The 26,137-nt window shown below is 39.7% G+C and overlaps 1 protein-coding gene across 1 annotated transcript in view; it reads left to right on the top strand.

The window, feature by feature from the left end:
• Positions 1 to 24,668, top strand: part of PCSK2 (proprotein convertase subtilisin/kexin type 2) — a 117,676-nt gene extending 93,008 nt beyond the window's left edge. Inside the window, exons 9-12 of the mRNA XM_067294676.1 lie at positions 11,950 to 12,165; positions 13,513 to 13,613; positions 16,244 to 16,471; positions 22,291 to 24,668. Of these exons, the coding sequence (XP_067150777.1) occupies positions 11,950 to 12,165; positions 13,513 to 13,613; positions 16,244 to 16,471; positions 22,291 to 22,777 (1,032 nt within the window). The 3' untranslated portion in view covers positions 22,778 to 24,668. The remainder of the gene's footprint in view (positions 1 to 11,949; positions 12,166 to 13,512; positions 13,614 to 16,243; positions 16,472 to 22,290) is intronic.
• Positions 24,669 to 26,137: the final 1,469 nt, after the last annotated feature.

Genomic DNA, 26,137 nt, shown 5'->3' with positions numbered 1-26,137 from the left:
GTTGTTTCTGGCCAGTTCAAATTCTGCAATGTATATTCACACATCAGGTCACCAGTTGCTCATTTTCCTCATCTTGATTTAAAAAAAGGGTTTGGTTATTATAATCCTTTAGACCACCTGGGTCAATCACAGTTGTCAGAGCACACATTAGTATTTATGTCTGAATAACAGCATTCCTCAGTGGAAAGCATCTGTGAGTTGGCTTATAGAGGACTCTTGGCAGCAGAGCGGATGAAATGGATAGAGGAGCTCCACTTGCATTTGATACCTTGCTGAGGGAACCTTCCTGCCCAGACATGATCTGTTTTTGACCAGTCTGCATGTCTTGTAACTAGTGAGCTGTGAGCATGTTTGCTAGGGTAAGGACTGGAGAGACAAATGTGTTCTCAGGAAGGCATGTGAGCAAGAGTGCACAGGGTGGTCTTTGGAGAAAACATGATCAGAGTTGGTTTCTGGGAGGAAGGTGTTTCTGAGGGGCAAGGGTAGAAGATAGGGAGAACTTCCATTTGTTGGAGGAGCTGGGGAAGAAGAAAGTAGGAAAGCTGAGAGGGACTTTGTAACAAAGGGAAATGGCGGCAGGCAGCGGCGAAAGGTTCAGAGTGGGTTTGGAGTGGAAGAGCAGTGAATGTAAAACATCTGCTTGTCTCTATCTCTTCGGTGTCATGTGGCCAAGACAACCACATCTGCTCTTGACTAACTATAGATGGGTTTCCATAATGAAAAAATTCTGGGGTGGTTTTGTGTGGGAGCTCTGCAATTAGTCATTTTTCATCCAAATGATTTCTTCCTCTTGCTTGTGCCAGTTTCTCCCCCTCTTCACCACCACCTCCCTGAGAACAGCACATTCAGTTTACCATGTTTTGTGACATGATAATTAAATCTACTGCCATATAGTAGGTGGTAAAATATCTAAAGCTGTCTCAAATTCAGAGCCTTAAATGTTTTGCCTATAACAGATGAATTATAGGTATCCTCATGCTCTTGCCCATTAATTTGGAAATGTGCTCCAATAATTAAGAAAGACTCGTCACAAATTTGTAATGAGTCTGCTGTGTTTTGTAGTAGAAACCTTACAAAACGCTGGCTTGGTCAGTCCCCCTGAATTCAGCTTACACCAACTGAGTTTCTCCTCATGCCCTTTCATGCCCTCTGAAAGGTGCAACTGATAAGTACATGGTCATGGAGTGAGAATCTGGCCAGTCTTGCAGTTACAGACTCTCACTCTCATCTGTTTTGTTTCTGCTTATCAGTCCTTTATAAAATAAAGCAAATGATAAAATACACAATAAATAAATATCCAGCCAGGAGCAGTTAGCTCAGATTTTGTCCTGTCAGTCATGCCTAAGATGAATGCTGTAGTGATTTTTCTCCTTAGTAGTGAAAATAAAGTTAATTGTACAAGATTCTTTAATCTATCTAGAGCTTCCATAAAGATTGTCCTCATTGCCTTACAATACTCCTGTTTTGGGAAAGAATCTTTTTTAGTTATGTGACACAATGGATATGTTTTTTAACAGCACCTTCATGTTTTACAGTTAGTGGATATTTGTTTCTGCTTCCACTAATATTAGTGTAACTCTGACTATATAAAAAATCTCATAACATTTTTGTATTATTCCCTTCACATGAAGAACTAGTCTAAAAGTGACAGAAAAGTCACTAACAACTCTGGCAAGGGAATGCAAGCTAATCTAAATAGATATTTTAACCTCTCAAGAGAAGTAGATTTTAATTGGTAGTCTTGGTTTCTGCAATTGGTTGGTATTTAAAAGAGCTTTCAATTAACTTCCTATCATATCACCATATGCCTTAGTTTTTGAAGTGATAGTGGCATTACACCTTCTCTGTGAATGTTTAGCACAGGAGAAGAGATTTTTCCCTTCTGTTTTATTGTCTCATCATAGTCCCAAACTGATGAGTATCAGGCACATCATTTTTTAATGCCCTCCCCTCAAAAGTGTTTGTAGTTTTCTTTAACGAATAATTTACAATGTTAGGGTCAGAAGGAACCCTGAGATCTCTCAGGTTGAATGCTTGCTAAGGAGAGAGCATGGTGATGGTGATCTGCTCTTTGGGGAGGATTGCTCTCATACTTTATCAGCATAAAATGGACAGAAGAGCCTACATTAGGAAAACAGTTCTGTCAAGCAGCCATTGCAGAATTAGACAGGAGAAGGAATAATGTTGGATTCTACCTAAGAAAGCTAGTGTTGTCCACTGACAATTACACTTAATTATATAGTAGCTGTATCCCAGATACATTCTGGCATTAGGTACAGGAAGGAAGACACAAGCTCCACCCCAAATGCTCCCTTTGCATTGCGATTATAGCTTTATCTACCCTTATTATATTCATTCCAGTTCCTGCCACAGATGGTTTTTTGTGTATAATTTGTTCTGGTTTCTTTTCATAGAGAACCAGATTTTCCAAAGGTATTTCATGATTTCAGTGGATGCTGGGTACTCTTCATGGTGCTTTGGAAATCCCACTACATACTTTCCTGCATTTAAAGCAAGTTTAACCAGCCTTTGGTATAATATCCCTCTATGTATTTTTAGCTCTATAATCTATGCACCAAGTTCCCTATTAAATGTACAAATGTAAATCTAATTTATGATTATTTTTCAGAGTAATAAAACCCTCATTAAAAAGTCATATCTTTTATAAACTGAGAGACAAATAAACGTATGAATTCTTTTTCTCAGTCTAGGGCTGATTCTTACCAGAGTGATGGTTCATGAATTAGTGATGAAGCTGAAATATTGGCAGGGAGGAAGCAACATGCTGAGAATAAAAATGTGTTATTAAACTAAAAGCAATACTTTCAAATGTCCTGAAAGGCAATGTAAGGGCTCTTGCACAGAGCAAGATTAATATCCTTGCCTCTAATGCAAAAAATAAATATTTGGGAGTGCTATGAAGTTCTTATGGTGAATATGCAGTTAACTGAGCTGGTAAGCACAGGTAACGCTCACCTTGTTACCACTGTACTTGGAAACTCAGCTCAAGTAGAAACTCACTGACCAGAGTTTCATCCTTCCCCCAAACTGTCATGTTTCCCCCCTGTCATGTCCCTTTGAAATCCTCCCTCCAGACCTGCTGGGATATCTGGGGTAAGTTCACCTGATGCCAATGAGGTGATAACTGCAGAAACTATGAGACTTCTTATTTGTATGTTTATTTTTATGTAGTGTTTAAAGAAGACATGATTTGAAGCCATCCAGCCATATACAGAGTGGGCTGAGGCTAACATATATTCCCATTTTCCTTCTTCCCTTTCCCATTCTTGGTATTCGTTAAGCTAATTCTTATCTTCTATCTTAATTGTACCTTCACTTCAGTGCTCTTCACTTGAAAGATAAATAGTGTAAATAAAGGCAATACTGAGTAGCATAATTAAACACAGCAGTACCTGTCCATCAGATTGGCAGCTCTGTTATGGGCCCTTATACTAATTGCATTTATAGGGCTGAACACAATGGGATGGTGTGCGTGAGAACTGCTGTTACTGTAATACACGTAATCAGAAGGTGTTGAGAGAGGGACTTGAGTCCCTCTTCAATACTTTGTCATTAGGTCATGATCATGGCATCATTTTTAGTGCAATCTGCTCTTCACTGTGTTACCTCATGACTTTTGTTCAGGAGCAGTAGTCAGCAGTGTGCCTGGGTCTCTGACTAGTGGTAGTTCTGATACAAAGGTAAATGAGCTTGCAGCTGAATTAGCTGGCACTTGAGGATAGAGATTGAGAGAGTTTCATATACGCAAATGTCCACAGCAGTTTGGCAATCAAAAGCACTGGTTTTACACAGATGAACAATCTAACCCAGTGCAAATTCCACCTGCTGGAAAACACGTAAAGCAGTTGGGACATAATTGGAAAGGACTTAAGCCAACATCTAGCTAGTTTTTAAAGACCAGGTCGAAACTTGTGAGTACCCAATACCTGCCTAATGAGAAGCTCTTATACTTACACTTTGCTGTGAGACATCTGCTGCTGGCCTCTCTGTGTGGCAGCAGACCCAAGTCAGATAATCCATTAGAATAGTCTGGAACAGGCAAAGGGGAAAACGCTGCTCTGTTTGGTGAAAGAGATGTCCAGAAAGTGTTCGTTCTCTCTCTCTCTCTCTCTCTCTCTCTCAACATGCTTGCCAGGAGCTAAAGTGGGTATACTTAATGAAAAATTATTTTCTGGCTTCTAGACTCTTTCTGAGCCACATCTATGGTCAGCAGCAGGTTATGGGGGAAAATGTATGTTACTTTACAGCTTTCTGGAACCTTGAATCTAGAATTATAACAGCAATCATCTTAAACAGTAAAGTTAACTAGCTCAAGAACTAATTCCGCCCATGTTTTATGTGTACATCTTGTCTTTGAGAGAATATCCAGTAAATGTTTCTTACTTGCTGTTTTATGTCTTCATTCTTTCCAGCTTCAGCTTTTGGAATTTAAGGGACTAAAGAGGAGTAATCAAGCTAAGCTAGTCTCTATCTATAGCATTTTTATGATGTAGGATTTTTTATTTGTAGGTTGTGAGGAGTTGTTCGTGGACTGGATTGATTTCTTGAGAATTCACCAGCTCAACCAGAATATTTAACACATTCTTTGTGTATATAACACATTCCATTCTTGCCTGTGCTGATGGAAATGATATTGCTTCCGTAATAGGTTTTACCTAAGAAAATGCTGCACAGGTACAAATTATCAGGGGGGCAATATTAAGAATTTATAGTCTCATCATGGCTCTGTAACTGGGCTCACCAGTGAAAGAAGAAAGGATGGTGTTAAAAATGAAAGGAAGTATTTCTCATTCGCCTCTGTCCAAGACCACAGACGTTGCATTCTTGTTGGAAATATGCTGAGGATAGCATGTTCATGAAGTATAAGCAGTTAGGTACCTCTAACATCATTTCATTAACTCAACAGCCAAGTGAGGATAGGGAAATTAGTTTATGATATGGCAACCTTCTGATTACTCTGTTTCAAAGGAAGCCTTACAAGCTCCCTTATAACTTGGGAACCATTTACTACCATATTGCTATTGTGTTTGCAATATGCATTATAATTCTGTATCTTGTCTTATTTATTTAAGCTAATATCAAACCTTATTACAAGAGCGCACATAAGTATGCTATTATCTGCTTGGAAAACTGAAGTTACCCCATTTATCCAAAGGGAGATACTTTCACGCATTTGTAAAACAATGCAACCAGCTTTTCTGACCTGGTGATGGGATACACAACTCTTTTGCTAAGTATCCAGGTTTGGAGATCAGTCTTTGACTGTCAGGCTGTCAGACCAATCAGTCTGCTTTCTGCCACAGCTCAGGGAATGGATGTGCCGCTAAGAACAGGAGGTGGGGCAAATCCCAAATGCCGCTGATTTCTGTTGAGATACTGGCCTCGGAAATGCTTTGGTCAGCTGAGGACCCCAACTGTTCTATTGTAGATTTGTGCTACACGTGGTCCTGTGAAAAGATTAAATATTGTCCTTCACAAAGGCTCAAATAACTGCTACATAAAGAACAGAAAGCTGCTGCACTGTAATAGGTTGAGCCAACATGGCAATATTTGTAATTCCCAAATGTAAGTATTTTCTTTATTGACATATAAATTACTGTTTTTTCTAAAGAGACAAGACATATAAATTACTGTTTTTTCTAAAGAGACAAGACAATAGTTTAGCCTCAAAATGCAGATTTTTCTGATTCCCCAGGAGTGTCTTTGCTGGTGCTACCAGCCAGGTACCTTTGCACAGTGCTGCAAGAGCTTCAGGTGAAGCTGAGAGGCTGGGGTTCATCACATTGTCTGGGAGCGCTGTGCGGGAAAAACAGCACCATCACTGGTGAACAGTAAACTAGATGTTTAGAATCTTTCTGCCAGTGATAGTCTAGCTCAGAAATCCTGAAAAGAGGCTTTCTTCTTCAGAAGGCATGTTATCTTGTGAATTTATCAAGGGGATGGGATTGATTTTTATAAATATTGATACTAAAATTATGCCTGCAGAATTGTTGGACTAGATTAAGGTTTTATAACTCGTGGTACACTGCCTGGAGTACCACAAAAAAATAACTAGTTTAGGCCAACCAAACGCATTTCAGTCAAAGTATTTTGCTTCTTTCTTCAGATCATAAAGCTCTTACTTGGTTTTGTAAAACAGACCAATTTTAAAATCAAGAAATAATTTTTAAAGGGAGAATGGAAATGTTTGATTTTGAATAGGCTGATTTTTTTTTTTAATAAAAGGTTTTGTTTCAGCATTTTCAAAGTTCCCTCCTCATTTCCCATCCAAAACTCTTTGCTGGACTAAACCCTAACTGAAACCTAATGCTGCCTCTCTTCACCAAAAGTGTATTTTTCCATTAGTTTTCTCTTGGCTAATGGAAGTCCATCTAGTTTCAGTAGAAATTTAAACATAAAAAATGGCTCAAGCATTAACAAGGAAGTATTAACAATTAAACAATTAATTGAGGGCTGGTGGATGGGAGGGAGTTCAGTACTCTTCTGTGACGTAGTAAAGACTAGAATAAGTTACATAAAGCCTTTTATTATGGTTTAATAATATAGGGCTTACATCTTCTAGAACCTCCATATACAGAAGTCCCTTGTGCTTGGGTGATCATTACTTGACCCAAATAGTTTCAGCTAGGAGCCATACAGCCAGTTATTGATGGTAGCAAAGTATGACAAAAACAGGAGGGCGCATGGTTGAAACATGGTTCCTAGTGATGACTGCCCTTTGGATGATGGCCAGCGTTTAGCCATGCAGAGGGAGAGCTGTGTGCCTGGTCCTGCCAGTACTGCCTCTCCTCCCTCCCCATCAAATGCCTGAGGATTAGACAGGCCAACAGCAAAGGGACACCACGTTCTGCAGCAGTGAATTTGAATAAGGTAACCTGGCTGCTGTTTCTGTTGCACTGAACTCCATGATGTGTGGGTGTGCTTGGCAGGTCAAACAGTTTGGGCCTTTCCAGGGACACGACAGGGCAACTCCAAGCTTTCAAAAGGAGATGAATTTGGGAGACATGCTAAGGCATTCAACTTGGACAAGACAGCTGTGTGCCAAATGTGTACAGTGGCAAACTTTGGATATCCAAGTATTTTTTTCCTGTTTAAAACTTTGGTATCTATGTGGTTGAATTGAGATTACTCAGCTGGCTGTAAGTGATGTTTTTCTGCTTGTATTTTGCTATAGATTTTGGTACTCCATAATAAAGCAGTATAGAAAAGGAACAGGAGGATTCCAGGAAGTTACAGACCACCAGACTGCTCTGGGCAAACCAGCCAGGCTCATACAGAGGTAGCTGGAGGAACATGTAGAGCGAAGTGACGGTCTCTTCAGTTGGCATCATGTCAGGGATGCAGCAGCGCAGGCAGGCAGGCTCCAGTGTGAAAGACCTACAGCAGTTCAGGGGTGCCTCCAGCTGACGTAAGCTGCGCAGTTGGACTGCTTGTGTGCAGCAGCTGGGAGAGCAAGGCAGAGCAAGAGCTCCACGCAGGCTCCTAGATATCAGGGGAGCCTAGCCCAAAGCATTCCACCAGGTCATGATAGCCCCCTCACAGTCTTTCCTTGCCTTGGCATGCCCCCCCATGATGGCAATTTCAGTGTTGCCCACAGAGCAAGTATCGCGAAGTATCTCCAGGCAGAGCAGTGTACTCTAGGCACACTGTATCCTGGGCTGCAGATGACTCTTTTCAGTGTAATTAGCAATCATCATTATTGAAGGATGCATTTTTTAATTACAAAATATTTAAGGGTTTTCAAATAATTCGATCCTGAAAGCACTAATGATGGTGCTAGAAGAGAAGCAAACACACTTCCTCTTCAGAAGAAAATACAGTGGAAATTAATAGGAAATGGGAAATAACTGAATCCTATTGGAAATAACTGAATCCTATTCAAAGGTCAATAAGGCCTATGGCAAAGACAAAGCTATAGAATTTTTCACTTTTCCTAGAAAACCAGCCTATTTATTACTATAGCAAGCATATAAATGGCTATTAAATTATACAGGAGGTGCTGAAACATTTCTTATTTCATAAGGGGAAGAAATACAAAATAGCTACCATATATGATGCAAAAAGAAAAGAAGGTGCTCACAAAACAATAGGTATTTTGAGTTTGTGACAGAAAGCAATCTCCAGTTCTGTAATTTCTTTTCAAAGGCATTCCATCTGCATTCTCTTCAGCTTCTACCTCAGACATGGGACAGTCCATAAACATCAGCAAGCCATTTGGCTTTCCTCTTCCTAAAACATTTCATAGCTTTGCCTAAAAAGAATGCCTCATAACAGACAGGTTGATGTGCTGAGATCATTGATCAGGTGATAGCTATTTTTTTCTTATTATTTCTTGAGCATATCTGCATACTGGTGTCCTGGTGTTGCCTTTCCGCAGTATTAGGCTGCTCAGGGCAGAAGTCAGCTGTTTGCTTTTGTGCTTGCACTGCCTGGATGGTGTTAGTCCTAATCCTGATCCGTGACTGAAGAATTAGACCAAAGCCAAAAGGTCTGCATCAGAAATGTGCTGTAAAGACTGTCACATCCCTTCCATTCACCTTTAGCACCTCAGACAGCTGGGCTAGAGTGAGTGAACTGGAGAGGCAGTGCCATGCCAGAGTCCCAGCCGTTAGTCACATAAGTGCTTCCCAGTTGTGATGGGCAAGGTCGAGGAAGCTGGAGATTTATTTGTCAAATGCAACCTATTTTTATCTGGAAAGTGTGCTCCAGGAATCAAAACTTTGGGAAACACTGCTTTAGGCACTAGCCCAGCAAGCATGATAAATGAACACAGTAACAAGGAAAAAGGAGTTTGACATGTGCCTAAAATGACATGAAGTGAGTTAGCCTGCAGTCTCTGCCCACTCACTTTTGCAAGAAAGTTCAGTAAAGAAGTTTTCCTGGGAATATGCTCTTTACAAGACCAAAAAATGGGTAATGAAGTTTCTCGGGGATATTTATTGCCAGTAGCACAACATCCCACGAAGAACACTGGAAATAGAAAACCTGCTGTTTCTGCAAAGAGAGCTTCTCAGTAGATGTCTGTGACTTTCCCAGCATATAGCCTTGCCCAAGATTAATTCTAGTTTAGCTTGAATTGAGAGACAGGCATCTTTTAGGCTAGTAATAAATGCACGAAGATCCACCTTCAGCTGTGAGTATGAGTTATAGCTTCAGATGGGTCAGAAGTGTAGGTGCCCCACTATGCATAATGTTTTGAAGAAGTGAACAGCTTTCAGCAGGATGCTGGAGGAAATAAACTCTTAAAACATATTAACTCCATTATCTTGCTAGTCTTGTCTCTTCTTTCCAAATCTTCCTTCAAGCTTCCTCTGGTATTTCTAGTGTGTATTACTAGCACCTTCTCCAGTCCTGTTTCTGGCCTAAATTTAGAGCAGCTCATGTTGAGTGACACCACTGAAATTCTTGAGGTTCATATGAGTTTGAGATGCAAAAGGGAGCTTTCATTTGGCATTAAATGTGACACTTAGTTGACCTTCCTGAGATTTTCTTCTGTTTTAGACTAGTACTATGCTAATTATTGAAAATTCACTTTTCTTGAAATCATATATTTCTGCCTGGTACTTTAAATGGTGGATGAGGACAGTCAACAAACAGTTTGCCTGTTCAAACTGTCCAGACCCATGCAGGCCTGACTGTGGAAACGTAACCAAACAAGCACTGATTATCCTTGCTAGTCATGCAGTTGAGCTACTCCTGTGGTGGTCGATTGCTTCTATTTCCAGTGCTGGCTGAAAGGGAAAGGCATTGAAATTGGAGTATTAAGAGGTGAATTACTTTTTTTAACCCTTAGCATTGTGGATGTGACCTCTCATAGAAGCGATATCCTGAGGCCATTCTCACATTGCAGTAATTACATGCATAAAACCTGTCCCCATCAGCACACAGTAGGCTACAGTCTAACTCCACACATGAACTCATGAACTAAGGTCCAAATTTCAGTTCCTCTACAGATTCAGCCTGTTCCACTCCCTACAATCTGTTACACCTGTTTTCTGCCATTCTGCCACAACTTTTGCTTGTGGGATGTAATGCTTTGCAAGAATACCCAGTTTTGGCAGTGTTGAGCAATATGCGGAGCAGGGCTAAGTCTGCTTAAGCATCCCCGTGCTGAACACCGCCGGGTCCAACTTCCAGACACCAAACTACTGTCCTGAATTCATCACATGAAAATAAAGTGTCTGATCTCCCAGTATAATGCCTGGGAAAAAACAGATGTTTAAGAACAGAGTCCATACATGCCAAGTGTCCCATTCCTGGCACCAGCAACCACCTGCTGTCTGCTTTGGGCAGCAGCCTGCCTTTTTGGGCAGACAGCAATATGCTGTAGCTGCAGCTGAGGTTGTCCAAAGGAGACAGATTTTGTCAAGGTGGTGTGATGGTGTAATGTGGGCATGATGGCAAACCTGTGATGTAGCCTATGAAATGAGTCCAAAGACCAAGTTTTGGTCCCACAGAGTAACAGCACTCAGAGCATGAGGTGGGATATGTAAAAAATGAAAGGGGAAAAAATGCATAATGGTTCTCATTATGATGTTCTTTAAAAAAAAATCCTGGAATGATTATGTTCTTACAGATTTTTGCAACAGTATCCACCTCCCTTAAAACTCAAGTGATCGATCTCAGATCTTTGTGCATGTTCTTAAGCTGATTTCAATAAGCTGTTTCATAGTCATAATCATTATTACGAAAATCTCTGTCCTGAGGTGTTATGTACCCCAGTGGCAGCAAACCTGCTGTGCAGTTCACTGGGTTATAATGCAACACACTAATGCGCTTAAAATAATGAGGTTGCTCTGTTCAGTGGGGTATGATGAAGAATAGGAGCTACTGCTGGGAGCTCAGATTTGATTTAAATTCCTGGCAGGAAAGGTTCCCTATTAGAATACCATTGCAAGGTGCTATATTTGTATGTTCTTTAGTGTCCATTTCATGCTGGACAATGAAGAGGCCGAAAAAGAATTTTTTTCATCTTCTGCCCAATGCACATAAATGGTATGATGAATTGAGGCCTTGTGCCCTCCTGATGCTGTTAGGAGTAAACATTGGATTGCATTAGGCTACACACAGAGTGAATCGTGGCTATGTTGGACTCAGTGGGAGATCTGAGCTTTGGTTTCAGTAGCACTGATTTTTTTCTTGGAGTGTCAGTGTTCTCAGGTCTCTTCCAGGCAGCTTCTACCTCTTTCTTAGTATGGGGTGAGAAGAAACAGCTGATTTGATCCCTTCCCACTCCTTGCCTGTCTGGAAGTGAGGGAGAAGTTAGAAATTTCTTTCCTTTAATTAATGGGAAGGACCTAGCCTTTATAGATGCCCATCAGCTTCAGTCTCTCCCATCCATCTCTAGACTTTTCAGTGTAATTGGTAGAACATCTTTCTGTAGATGATTCATATGGTCTCAACTCTATTTTTTGCTTGGTAGTAGAGTCTGGTTTGTCAGAAAAACAGTTATAAGTCGATGGTACCTAGGGAGGAGGTCTATCAAGAGAAAAAGTTGCCAGTTTTGCAGAGTTTTTTAGCCATTGCTTGGACTTAATCGTATCTTAGAAACCCAGTAAGTGAGATGACCTATATCCCTTTTAGAGGAACACTTTCCTCATAGTACTTAGAGCTCGACATAAACACAAATGAATCCATAAAACATTTTAGCTTCTGGCACAGAAGCTTTCAGGGTGTCAAGCAAAACAGGAGCTAAATGGAAATGCTCTGTCTACATAAGGCTGTAAAACTGTCTGTGGTTGCCAGCTAACTGGATTTAAAAAATCTGCACAAGTCCATGTTATTTCAGCTTATAGTTGATGTACATTTTGTTTGGACCAGTTTTCTCCTTTATAGATGCCTAGCTTCATGATTAGATATGCAGTTTAAACTGGGTGTTATTTCCTATTTGCAATTTAACCCAAGAGGGTCAATTTTCCCCTATCACAGGGCCGGAGTGGCAAAGGAAGCATCTATGTCTGGGCCTCTGGAGATGGGGGCAGCTACGATGACTGTAACTGTGATGGTTATGCATCGAGCATGTGGACTATCTCCATCAATTCTGCTATAAACGACGGACGGACAGCTTTGTATGATGAAAGCTGCTCTTCAACCTTGGCCTCCACCTTTAGTAATGGGAGGAAGAGAAATCCAGAGGCTGGCGTGGTGAGTCCAGATATTATTGTGCTGTTGCTGCTGTCTTTGTGCACTCCCACGACTTATTACATCTCTGTCTGCTTTGGAGCAGCAGATGTTGCTTTGTTGAGATGGATATTTTCTCATCTGCAGTACCTGATCATGCCAAAACTGTCAGCTGAGGAGATGTGGGATTAGTATTAAGAATAGCAATGATCTTCCATATTTTATATCTTCTTAAAGTTGGTGCTTTCCTTTATCAGAAATCTTTACTGATTTAAAAGTTCAATTTCCCACTTTCCAGAGGACAGGGTGACAAAAGGTCTCTAATACAATCTAAATGAAAAGTGTTGAAGTCTGTGCTGACATCAACAGAGATCATCTGTATGTTAGTTGAGATCATACCTAATTGTACCAGCAGAGCAGACATGAACCAGACTTCCGCTGTGCTAGAAGCTGTACAGAACAGAAAGACAGTCACTTGCCTGCAGAGGAAAAGTGGGGGTTCAGACTACCCTCAGAGATACAGTCTCATATTGAGATCAGTGTGGAGCATCATATTCAAGGGTTCAGTCCTTTACAGGGCCAAACTTACTACTGGAAAATACACGCTTTCTGTTCATGTATAACTGGGATTCTCTTCCAGTAACCAGTCATTGTTCTTATCAGTGTTTTCAGACTATCCAGGATATAGTCTAATTCACAGAATGAAAAATTCAGGTGTAATAACTCAAGGTTGGCCTTTGCCAAAAGCTGCTATACATTTTCTTCAGCCCTGTCTCAAACCCCAAATAAAGACGTATTGTAGCATCCTGTGTGCAGTAACAGATGGAAAAATACTGGTTTCTGCTATGCGCTAATATCAGCCAAGATGATCTGTGTCGCCTTTTATAATTATCACCATAAAATGTACTCCTAGGGTATCTTTCAGATCTGTTCTAGTGACTAATCTATATAGAAGATAGAAGATTACTGCTGTTGGTTCTGCAGTTGCACCAATGTTAGAAATTTCAATATTGTTAAAAATTCAAATTTCAAATCATCCTGATAACCACAGGAGAATTTAAGGCCTTTGATTAAACAGTGTTTATAGGAAATAAATGACATCTGTATGAGTTTATGAGTTCTAAGTGTTAATGAACATTGTTTTCTTACATTATAATCTATTCTTGTATTCCTGACTTCTCTAACTATGTCATATTGTGTTTTAAAATACACTATTCCAAGAAGAAAACAGATTATCAGGATCCTAAGAACAAATACACAATTATTCCAAAGAGCAAGGGCACAAACTGCACTTTCTGTACTTTTCTGAGTCTGTAGCCCCCAGGAAAATGGACTAGCTGGTTTCATTAATTAACTCTAATATCATTACAGGCTACAACGGATTTGTATGGCAACTGCACTCTCCGTCACTCGGGAACGTCTGCAGCTGCCCCTGAGGCAGCTGGAGTGTTCGCCTTGGCCCTGGAGGCTAAGTATGCTGTTAAGAAATTCTTTGTGAGCTCAGGAGAGCAGGGGGTTTGGTGTTTGTTTTATGTTGTTTGTCATATAAGCCAGCTGCCTGGGGCACGGGGGCTAGAACAGCTAACAGGATGCCTGATACAGTAGTGACATGCGTGGTAACTTACAGATGGAGCTTCAGTCTTGCCAAAAGCAAAAAACAGACACATTTTGGCTGACTCGCTCACTCTCTGTGTCCTCTATACCCACACCTTTCAGGGGTTTGGCTTCTCTAGCACTGTCTGAGGGAGAGATTATTTCAGTTAATGCTCTGTTTGCATTTCTCCACTTCTCCAGTGGGGAACGTCCAGTTCACAAAAACAAGAATGAACCTACAGTATCAGCCAGGAGTTCATCCTGTGCCACGTTCTGTCTGCAATGGTGGATGCATAGGGGAGAGTATAAAAAACAGGGATGTAGAGTGATCTTTCACCGAGCAGCTTTGGCAGTCAGTTGTTTGAAGAGGGGGTATCTAGCCTATCCTGTTTAATAGGCACAGGCAGATTTGTCTTCCTTGGATTTATCTGACCCTTTTTCAACTTGTCTGTACATTTGGCATCTGTATCATCCTGTGGCAATGAGTTCCAAAGTAATAATAATTTTTAGAGGGGTGGAGAAATTCTTCCTTTGGTTTGTTTTCTCATTGCTGGTCATCTGCTTGGGTGCTACATAATTCCTCTGTTCAGTGAAAGAGTAAATATCTATTCTTTATTTACCTTCTTCATGCTATTCATGACATTGGAAACCTCTTGTATATCTTATTTCATTATCTTGTTTTCTAATGATTAGGAAAACTTCCTTAAAATAACATATACTATCTGTTTCCTTTTGCGTTAAACTGCTTTATGAAGTGAGACAACATTTGATCAAAGTTACACAGCTTTAGTTGCTGCAAGCACAGCATGGAGTGAGCACTATATACATAGTTTTCTTTGACAGTATGCAGAAGAATGAAGATTTGGCAGAGGAGACAAAGTGTATGAGTGTATTGTATCATTAGTAGAGCCGTGATTGTTGTGCTCAGAGCATGACTCAGGCTGAGTTTAATTGCTCCAGTTTTATACATATAAAACACCCATGCCAAATGCTGAACTTTGGATGATCAATCCTTTTACTATCAAGTTTGTTCGGTGGGACAGCCACAATGTAATAAATTAATATGGCCATAAAAATATAAAGGCTTAAGGAATTTTCTGATGACTGCATGTTTAACCTGGACTAAAATCTTAATATCTCAGTAATAATTATCATTCCTCTTCATCTGGGCTATCCACGAAGACTGGAATTAATCTCGCCAAACTGTCACGAGTGGAAGTTAGGCTAATACCTCTGCTTTGCGATTGGTTTGGTAGCCTTTGCTGAGAAGAAAGAAAGAAAAAAAAAAGAATTGTAATTGTCTCCTATCTTCTTCCAGGCTGGCTCTTTTAAACTTTCATTGTATTGTGTAGAATTGCCCTGGATGGGTTACGCTAGCCTTCACAGGAAGGCTGACGATTCCATGTGCAGACCTCCCACCATGTCTCTCAGCTCATTTGTAGTACAGGTCTGACGTGTCTCTAAAATGCAAGCTAATCTGTGAGCTGAAAAGTATAATTTTAAGATACTTAGCAGGGAGCTCTTAAAAGGTTTCAGGAAGAATGATGCAAGTTATAGCTGGTTTTCAGCTATCTTGTGTCACCTTGAAAATGTTTAAATAATTGGCTGTTCTGGTGTACATTCAGCCTGCGCACGTGCTTATTACTTGGGGCACAGAAAACTGAGAAGCAGATCCTTTTAGGTTGATGGTTTGAATCAGACATATTGTAATGTTGAAAGAGTTCATCATAAAATGACTGGAATAACTTCGGTTATGTAGAATTAGAATTTCAGTTCTAAAGTTTTCAGAATAAGAACTTATAAATGCCCTTCCTATCATCATAATCACTGTGAATCTAGGAAGACAAGAGCTGGTGATGAAAAATGATCATCTAATCTAGACAAACATTACTGTACTTCATCCATGCTAGTACATCATGGGTGACAAACCTCTATCATACCTTAAAATGTAAATTCACAGCCACCCACAGCCTGTATGTCCATATTCACAGTCCAGTGGAATTCCTAAGGCCTTGCTTGTTATAGCCCACTGGCTCCATCAGATCAGGGCTGCTCTGGGAGAACCTTGGAAGGTCTAGGGGAAAAGCAGGAGAAGCAGACATGGAAGCAAGGGGAAGATATAAGAGGAAAGCTAGGCTATATTCTGTCATCATCTTTTTTTTTTTTTTTTTTTTTAATTCTGTTCAGGGTCTGGCGTAATGTACCACTCACTTTATTAGCTTAAAAATTGCATGGGGGATATATAGTGTGTAGTTGAAATCAGTTGCTTTTAAGAACAGGGAAACAATCAGAAATGATTATGTAATTTTGGGGAATATGTGAAGTTCTATGCAATTAAAACCTATTCTTGTTCCCACTGAAATCAAAAGAAGCTTTATTATTGATATGTATGTAGATACATTTTCTGTGCGATTCATAGAAGCAAATTTTACCAAAATGCATACTCAAACACACTATCTTTCTTTAATATCTGCTTAGAAATACTGTTTTCCATGCTGCTCTTCCACAGCTTGGATCTGACATGGAGAGACATGCAGCATTTGACAGTGCTCACCTCCAAAAGGAACCAGCTTCATGATGAGGTTCATCAGTGGCGTAGAAATGGTGTTGGGCTGGAATTCAACCATTTGTTTGGCTATGGCGTCCTAGATGCAGGAGCAATGGTTAAGATGGCAAAAGACTGGAAGACTGTTCCTGAGAGATTCCACTGTGTTGGAGGGTCAATACAGGAACCTGAGTAAGTGAATAGTCTAGTTTATGGATTTTGCTTTTTTTCCAGGCATTTAAGAGACCATAAGCGTGCAAGTGCCTTAACAAAGAAATAGATGATCAGAGAAATATACTGAACAATTTTTTTCTAAGAAAGCCTAATGTTATCAGTCACAATCCAGATATTTCAATAAATTAATAAATAAGCTATTATGATTTTTCAAATCCTGGATGATCTGTAGAGTCATTGCTAATGCCAGTAGTATTAAAAGCAGCATCTATTTTTCCTGATCACTCACAAGTACGTCTGTGGCAAAGCTTGTGTGAAAAAAGAGCATGTGCACAAGTAAAAATCTGGGAGGCTGGCACCTTAAACCAAGTAAATTACTTGGGGCTGCCACAGTGCTGCCAAAAATAATTTATCTCTTAGCCAGGTTATATCTCCTTGTGACCTATTCCAGTAAACAGTTTTATCTCCAGAAGACTGAAGCAGTCACCTACAGGTATCAGGGATTCAGTTTGAACATTTCACCATTTAATTGTGTTTGGTTTATGTTCTTCACATCTCTAATTGCAGGATAGGTAGTCAAATTATTTTCTGATTACCTTCATGTGCTAAACTGAGTGAGTCAACAAGTGAATGAATTAATACTAACTGACTACAACAGCTATAGTTCAATTTAATTATTTGAAATTCTAACCTGATGATGGCCAATTTATGTCTATAACATTTGAAATTTGACTTTTCAGTGCCATTTTTGAAGGCATTATTCTACTGGAAAAAGAAAGTAAACCAACATGCCACCCTGGCACATAGCTCAGCCAGGCAAAGAACAGGTTTGCTCCCAACAGATTTGTATTTGCAGGATCCAAGGTTCTACAGCTGAGATCTGAGTTTAATTTATCTGGCCCACACATGCTCACAGATAGGTAACAAATGAGAGTGCTGAAACTAATTTTGAGCTGTCTCTAGCTTATTCATAATTTACATGCAGACTGTGTTTATGAAGACAAACCATCTCATTTACCTTAGTACAGCCCTATTTATTGAAATGGAGATTGCTTTACAGGAAAAGAGAGAATTTCATTCTGTAGATTTGGCTGCATCCATTAGGCAATGTGGTAGATGTATTTGGGAGCAGACTGAGCAAGAGTGGGGCAAGTACTATGTAGTATTATCGTCTCCTTCTGCCTTTGTTTTTCAGTCCAGTTTCTGCTACTGAAAGGAGTGTTGGATAGAAAAGCAGAAGTCATGGTGCTTTCAGAAAACTTGCTTTCCCTTGATGATGGCAGGGCATTTCCTCCATCCCAGGAATCTTGAGCTGCAGTAAGGCTTCTCTATGGCTGTGATTCTCTGAAAAGCTCCAGAGTTCAGAAATGCACTAACTCTCTTCTGAGAGCAACACCCAGAATAGGCTCCGTGCTTAGAGCACATGCATTTGTAAAGAAGAGATTTTAAAAGCATAGACAGCAGTGAAGTTTTTTCCAACTGAGTCAGGCACTACCTAAGCCTTGGAAAAGCCTAAATCTACTGCAATAAAGTATTAGTGTGCATTATGTGTAGGTGCCCCTTCTATAATTATCTGATACAGCTGTATGTTAATAGTACTGCTATAATATTTATGTCTCCCAATGAAAATATCTCTGACAGGAGATAATAAACCTCATGACTTGCAACATCTACATTTTTTGAATTACATTATAAGTGAAACTTGTCAGGTCCCAGCATCTCCAGAGAATCCTTGGAGATGAAAACTGACGCTGTACTTCTGCCATGGTTAATTGGTTTATTTTTCCAGTCTGGCATTGTTGCAGCAACATTTTCTATATTTAGGTAGGTAAGCAGCTGATACAGTGGCATGTACCATAGCAACATTGTCAATTAGCAGAAACAGGCCAGGGAAGAATTTAATGCCTAGAATATGTGGTGAGCTGAAAGTAATCAATATTTAAAGTGCAGCATTTCTCTGCTGACTATAGAAACGCTTGTTAGCAATAGCAACTTTCCGTGAAAAGGGATTTTTGTTGGGTCAGCAAAAAGAAAAAAAAATGGACAAGTCTATGATTCTGGCTGGTCCAGGGAGCTACAGAGATGATTTAACTCAATCATAGTTCATTAGCTGAGGAACAGAGGCACAGGAGTGTGCTTCTGAAAAATGGCTAGGTCTCCCTGCTGATCTGTGTAACTGGATATTACATTTCATGCAAAAATGAATATGTATACTGCAATTGAACAGCTATAGGCTGTGATGAATGTGGGAAAAACATCTCTTCTGCTCCTTTCCTGTCAGGCTTTTTTGTCCCCTTTGTTTTAAGTTATTTTTGTTTCTTTGGGGAAATTCACCTGGACTATTGTAATTAGTCTAGTGAAGCAGAGAGAATTGCATCCTAATTAATAGCAAAGGCGGAAACAGATCAAGCCTGTTCTGCTGTGCTTTAGAGAGATGAGATAACTTTTGCACTGCAGCACTCAGAAGGTGGAGGGAGCAGCTGGCAGGCTGTCTGCAGAATAGATGGTGTTGTAACACTGCTGTTTTGTTATTTCTTTGGGGTTTGGTGTTGATAGATAAAAAAGACTTGTCCTCTGGGGTCCTCCTTCATTTACTGAAGGAGATAGAAAGCGTTTATCATAACTTTCAGAATGAAGCGCTGTTTAACAAATCTTTGTCTGCGGTGTGAGATTGCTCTGAGACCATGCCAGTTCAGATGCCTTTGAGGACAATGCTAGTAATCCTGCCGGGATTAATTTCTCAAGCATTTAATTCTCCAGTTTGCACAAAGTTACCACTGCCCAATGGGAGTCTGCAAAATGAGGTGATAGTTCCCATGCAGAGAAATTGCAAGTGTAAGGCAACTATGAGATTACGATCCTTCACCTCTGGCTGGCTTATAGTACATTTTCCTTGCACTTTGGGATACAAAATAAATCCTGAGGCTATTATACTCAAATGTTCAAATCTTTTAGCTATACAATGTTTATGTTATACCAGCTTCTGCTCCAGGGCATATATAAGATTCAGAACAACACAGATTTTTCGGTTTAATATGGGTTTTTAAATGCCTTGAGGATCTGGGCCTGAAAGTCTTTTTACTCTGTAAGGAGTCCTGAGAAGACAATACTTTATTAAAGGGGAAGCAGAGGCTGGCCTGAGCCAATTAGCAATGTATCGAACTGTAATGCCTGGAATTTATTTCAGGAAGAAAAGAATTCCTGGAAATCAGGCTCAAGTGAAGTGCTTTCACTGGACTCTGAAGAATGCACTATTTCATTAGGAAAGGGAAACAGTTGGATTTGTACTTATAGCACTCATTTCTTTTGAAAAGAAGTGAGTGTTTAAAAATAATGAACAAAGGCTGTCACTTCATCTTGCTCTGTAACTATCATACATAGTTAATAAAATGCCAGCTTTATTCAAGAGCTGTAGAAATATAAACAAGTACTTACCTTTTAAATTTATAGGTCTTTAATCCTGAATGAGTAATGCTTAAAAAAAAAAAAAAGTGATACATCAAACATTGTATGTCAGTAAGAAGTTCATGTACAAGAATACAGCGTACATCTGAGTATTAATTACAAACACTGAAGGAGATAATAACAAACTGACTGGAGTTTTTTGTGGCTTTTTCCCTTTCTAAAGGATTGCAGTAATTCCTGCCTTTTAAGGATTTTTCCTTTTAGGCAGGCTTCTTTGAGCCACTACTCACAGCACACTGATGGTGAAGACGCACGGAATTTTGTTCTTTGCTATTTATGCTATTTGGTAGGCAGTTCCTGAGGTACTTGGTAATTGCTAGTCGAATCCCGAGCCCAGAGAGGTGCAGCAGGCCCTCGCCTGCCGGCAGGGCGCTATTGCACTGCTCCCGGGCCGGGCGCCAGTGCCGCCGGGCCAGCGGTGCGGGCCTGAGCGCGACTGCTGCTCGGTGCGTGACGGGCTTCTGGCCTCCTCTGTGAGAGCTGGGAAGGTGCCAACGTACCCCGCTTTCCTCCAGCAGGCTCTCGCCTCTCGTCCTGGCCTCCCCTTGGAGGCAAGCTGTGGAACTGCTGCTGCCTCCCACGTTTTCTTGACGCGCTTGGGGAGTAACCGCCTGGCAGGTGCCCAGCGCGCGGGAAGGGGAGAGCACTGGCTGGCGTCACATTGCTTCCTTTTTTGTTCAGTCCATCTCTTGACAAACGTTAATGAGACCTGTAATAGCTGCAAGTGATTTCACAGACCAACGTGTGTAACCAAAGGCCCAAAAGGGTTATAGCAGTTATAGCTCCCACCAACATCATCTGCTAGAATGAAATGTGGATGGAGAGGGAAGGTAAATGGGGGGGATCACGGGCAAGTCACCGCTCCACAAACTAAAACCAATTCATACAGTGCAGGGCTCCAGCCCACGCTCTGCCCTGCTCTCATTTACCAGTCTAATGCAGCCTTGGAGAGCAGCTGTTGTTAGTGTCAGCAAGCAGCACTGAAGTCAGGACACACCAATTAATCTTTCTCCACAGAAACCCCTTGCTTTAAATGTATAGTTTATTTTGCTGTTAAATGTATGTCCTATTTCAACACAGAGTATCCGTTAATGACCAGCTCAGAGCAGGGCTGAGTCCACTTGCACTCCCCATGGTTAGGTCAGCCTCTGGGAGATTTGTGTTCAGATCACTGCTCCAAATCAGGAACATTCAGAATTCAGCCTACTTGTTTTTATTCTTTTTTGGGGTGGGGGGAATCAGCTAATTATGAAAATAATCTGCTGAGGCTGAAGTGCGTAACCCTAGGAAGGGTTTCATTGCTTGGAATGCTGATGGAAAGAGAAATTCTCCTTTAACTTGAACCTAGACCCCAGTTCCCTTACAAGAGCAGGATTTTAAATTTCAGATCTCCATCATCACTTTTGGTGTCTCCTGTTTAGTTACCTGAAGCAGCTGTCTGTCAGGCATGATAACATTCAAGAATTCCTTCTCAAGCGTCTGTTTCTAGCAACGGAGACCCTCTATAACAGGGGTGTTGTTTCTGTTTGGTGACGGGGCCCTTGCAAAACAAATATTGCAGGACTAAGCCTACATTCTGTCCATGGATTTAGCTTTTCTGGTGCTTCTGTTTTTTTTCCACCCTCATAAGGACAAATGTCCTTCAGTTAACTGTGAGTTTGCCTTTGTAAGAACTTAATTATTATAACCAAGAAATTTGTGACTTCAGGGTCCACCACTTCAGGAACTCAGTAAACTAGTTTGACTTCTTTTCTGTGTGCATGTGTTCCTCTACAGGGGAACTCAAGGATAGCAATTTTAATAGAAAAGAATTATTTAAATCAGTTGAAACTGGGATTCACCATTTGTGTTAGTTTCCAGATCAGAGCAAGGAAATAGATTTGAATATGACTGCACTGAAATTCTGTGCAGCTGACTCCATGACTCCAGATACATGTCTTTGCTGATGTCTTTTAAGGTGACTGTCTGATAGGATTGACTGCTCATGGTTCTTTTAGTGAATGTAAGGATTGTTAAGCCATTACTCAATATAGTAATGTTTAGTAAAGGCAGCTATTAAATATATATTAATAGTTCTTAAATAGCAGTTTGCACTTCTTAGTTGTATTCCTTCTTTCTTTGTGTAGGTGTACATTTTGTAATGTATTTTCAATTTAAGGTTTTAATACCATTTTATAAAAACAGAACGTTCTCTTTCTGGCTAGGCTTGCAGTTTTTATTTTCTTAATGTTTCATGTATTAATAATAATGAATGGTATTAAAAGTTAAATAATATATAAGATTATAATATTGATGTTAAATATAGTTTTAGAATAAGACATGTCATGATGTGTATATCCTTTTAATCTGCTTAATTGTATTGTGATCTCCAGAAAGATACCATCAAGTGGCAAGCTGGTCCTCACCCTTACAACTGATGCTTGTGAGGGGAAAGAAAACTTTGTCCGATATCTTGAACATGTCCAGGCAGTTATAACTGTGAATTCAACTAGGCGAGGAGACCTCAACATCAACATGACCTCGCCAATGGGAACAAAATCCATTTTACTGAGCCGACGTCCCAGAGATGACGACTCCAAGGTGGGTTTTGACAAATGGCCTTTCATGACCACACACACTTGGGGAGAAGACCCCAGGGGCACCTGGGCTTTAGAGATTGGGTTTGTCGGCAGTGTGCCACAGCGGGGCGTGCTGAAGGAGTGGACACTGATGTTGCACGGGACTCAGAGCGCACCATATATAGACCAAATAGTAAAAGATTATCAGTCCAAACTGGCCATGTCCAAGAAAGAAGAACTGGAAGAAGAATTAGATGAAGCAGTAGAGAGAAGCCTGAAGAGTATACTGAGCAAGAACTAGCACTGTTCTGCATGATGGTCTCGTTCCTTCCCCGGATCCCGCTATTCACCTTTCTACTATCCGAATGTCTGTGTTAGACATATTACAATGATCGTCTCTGTAGCCAAACTATCACACTTTCTTGATTTTAGAGTCTTAGATCTTGTCAATGATTATTTTAATTACCACTGAAGCAATCTTTTTTTACTCTAAACCACAAATATGTCATTCCCTACAAAATACTATGTACAGTTTGTGACTGTAAATGATTTTTCTTTTGGTCATACAGTTAGGTAATAACTTGCAAACAAGTTGATGGCTTTTCCCTTCATATTTTTGTGGTAAATGTTGTTTGTATTTAAAAAAGAGTGAATTTTAACATTGGCAGTTGGTGACAATGGGCCCGTTTTTAAAAATTATTGTGAGAGAGGGAATCACAAAGAGAGGTCTTTGAATGTCTAACAGCTCCTTTTGCATCATTGACTTCAGTGGGACTTTCCCCATTGGGTTCAACCAAAGTAAGACTAGACCCTAAAAAAAAAAATCTAGAGGTGAAGAAAAATTTTAAATCTAATTTGCAGAAATCAGTTCTTTTTAGAGTTTTCCTTACTATATACACTTCTACAACATACTAACGCTTTAGCCATAGAATGGTTCAATAAGCATGCAATAAGGAAGGCGAAGTGATGCCAAAGCTGTGTGATAAAGGGAACTGCATTGCCAGGCAGGGTCAGGGCATTCTAGAAGCACAAGTTTCAATTTTGTTTTCTTAATTTTGGCAATTTAAATCAATTTACCATCTTACAGCAGAACCAGCACATAAGGAATGAGATGTAGGATTTCTGGCAACCTTTGTGCAAAAGTGCATCTGCTCATCTCTATACTAAAATATACTACAGCAGCATAAGACAAGGCTGTGTCAGCATTTCCAATTACAGACCCCTGTTTTCTGGGGTTTACATCCTGGCTGTCAGTAAATTGCTGTGGGAGAAAAATGACGTATGTAGTTTCAGTCCAGAAGGAATTTTTTATCCAAATTTCATTTTTAAAAATAGAGATTTGTTATTTTTGTGTTATACAAATATATTTAAGGAGAAAAAGATGCCTAAGTTATTTTATGTATAATGCAAAGTTGGCTTTCATGGGAAATAAAAGGTAGTGTGTTTGGGAAGATTTGTCCATAGTCATTGCTCTTTGCTGTCTAAAGACTTAGTCCCACCTTCACTTTTCACATGTGAGTAAAGTCAGTCTTTACCTCCTTTGGAGTCTGTTCTGGTTATTACCACAAGACATCACATTCTCTTCAATGGGGATTACTCATGGTAGCAAACACTACATGTTCTCAGGTGTGAGATCCCAAATTATAACCTTTGAATAATAAATGGTCTTGATCCTGCAAATATTTAGGCACTAACTTAGCGTGAATGCCATCAGTGGACCTAGTCAAATGCTTATTTTAAGCAGGTGCTTAAGATCTTTGCAGGACCTGAGATCTATTTTTTAGCAGTGACTAGTTTCAGAATTTTATTAAGTATTTTTAATATGCAGAGTATTCATCTAAAATGTTTTAATAAGAGCTGTCCTGGTTAATCAGGTACATAGTAATAGAAACACATTCAGTAAGTAAATATTTATCTAACAAATTAAAAACATAACCCAAAGGTTATATGGTGCACACTTTTCATTTAAGAATGTATCCTTTATTCTGTTCCTTAAAGTGACTATCCATCTTTTATCATTCCATAAGAGGCCTATTCTAAATCCAAATGCAAAACAGCTCAACCTACTTATAGTCTATGTGAACTACACAATAAGGCCAAGGCAAGCGGGCTCGCACTGTTCATAGCTTCTTCATCGTGTTGCAGCAATCCATTAAGACTTGGTCCATTACAGACAGTGGAGTCACACTTGGTGTCAGCAAGAGAAGAATCAGGCCCTGTGTGATTTTTAATTTTCAAATGCTCTTGTTTATTTGTTCAAATACATTATAGTGTCGAATGTGTTTAACTTGGTGATTTAAAAACTAACCCAAGGACAAGATGGGCCCATTTCAAACCACAGATTAGAGTTCACAAGGCATAAACCAAAACTCACTGGAATTAAATGGGTTGACGGACAGATTGTTTGTGTCTTTGTCTGGAATTGGGTGGTTTTGAGAAAGGCTCACAGTTCTCAGAAAGAGCTGCATATACATATCGGAGGGAAGAATGTGCCATATATATATATTTATGCATACATGTGTGTCTAAATGCATACAACACACCTGTGGCATCTCTCTCTCCATATATATTATATATGATATGTATATTCAGTGAATGTTATGTATATTTGCTTATCAATATAGAGGATTACATATAGTATGCAATGTATAATACATATACACACACATAATTACTTTTTGTGTGTATGTGTTCAAAGAAACAGAGACAACTGGAAGCTATTGAAGGAATGTCTAAAATGTGGAAAAAGTTTTGGAATAAGAAAAGTCCATGTGGAAATTTTAAATTAATGTGTACATTAATTTCCATTGCATTCATGTAATTTTGCAATTCTCTGTTTAATCATTAAATGTCCTATATAGCAGCAAAATAACTAAATGATTGTTCATATTTTCATAATGTTGACATAATTTATTAAGTGAAAGATCACTATAATGAGTGATAAACAGAAATGGTGAGTTTTGATATAAGCATATATAAAACTAAGTGTATATACAATATAGAGATATACTTCAAATTCTTCAGGATTTTTGCATCGGGGGAACACTGAAAAATATGTTCAGTTAGACTAAGTTTTTAAGGTATTGATGATGGAAAATAAAGTTAATTTGTTAGTATTTATAATAAAGGGGAAAATGAAGTTCATGATTTAAAACAGGTGAACATTGTTACTAAAGCCCTGTGATGATGTTTTATAATCTGAGTAAAATAAAGAGCTGTTGTAAACTGGCAGGTCCTATCATCATTGCCTATCGGAAGTTATATGGGAGCTAATATGCTGTGAGTGGGACTACTTCTTAATGCTCTGCTTTTTATGCTGATAAGGTAATTAGTATTCCTTGTGTTTTGGGGAAATAAATACGATCTTCAAAAACAGATGAGAAATTCCAACTTGTATGTTAGCTGTGTGATGTGATGGGATGTAGAAGATTAAGGACGCAGGCTAGGAAGATCCTTGCACAGGTACTTACACTCCACCACTGACTCCAAGGGATGTTCTGCAAAGGCTCCAAGTTAAGCAGGTGCTGAGCTGCTCCCCTGAATTGGGGCGTGAATGCTCAAGAATGCAGCAAAAGACAGTCTCGTTTGCCATTAACAACTGCATTTCATAAGCAATGACAATTTTGGCCCTAAGGAAACTGTACACACTATTGGCTCTTCC

Source organism: Apteryx mantelli, chromosome 3, assembly GCF_036417845.1.
Source record: "Apteryx mantelli isolate bAptMan1 chromosome 3, bAptMan1.hap1, whole genome shotgun sequence".
NCBI lineage: Eukaryota > Metazoa > Chordata > Aves > Apterygiformes > Apterygidae > Apteryx > Apteryx mantelli.
The sequence above is the reverse complement of the archived record's forward strand: the minus strand, read 5'-3'. Positions and strand labels throughout refer to the sequence as shown.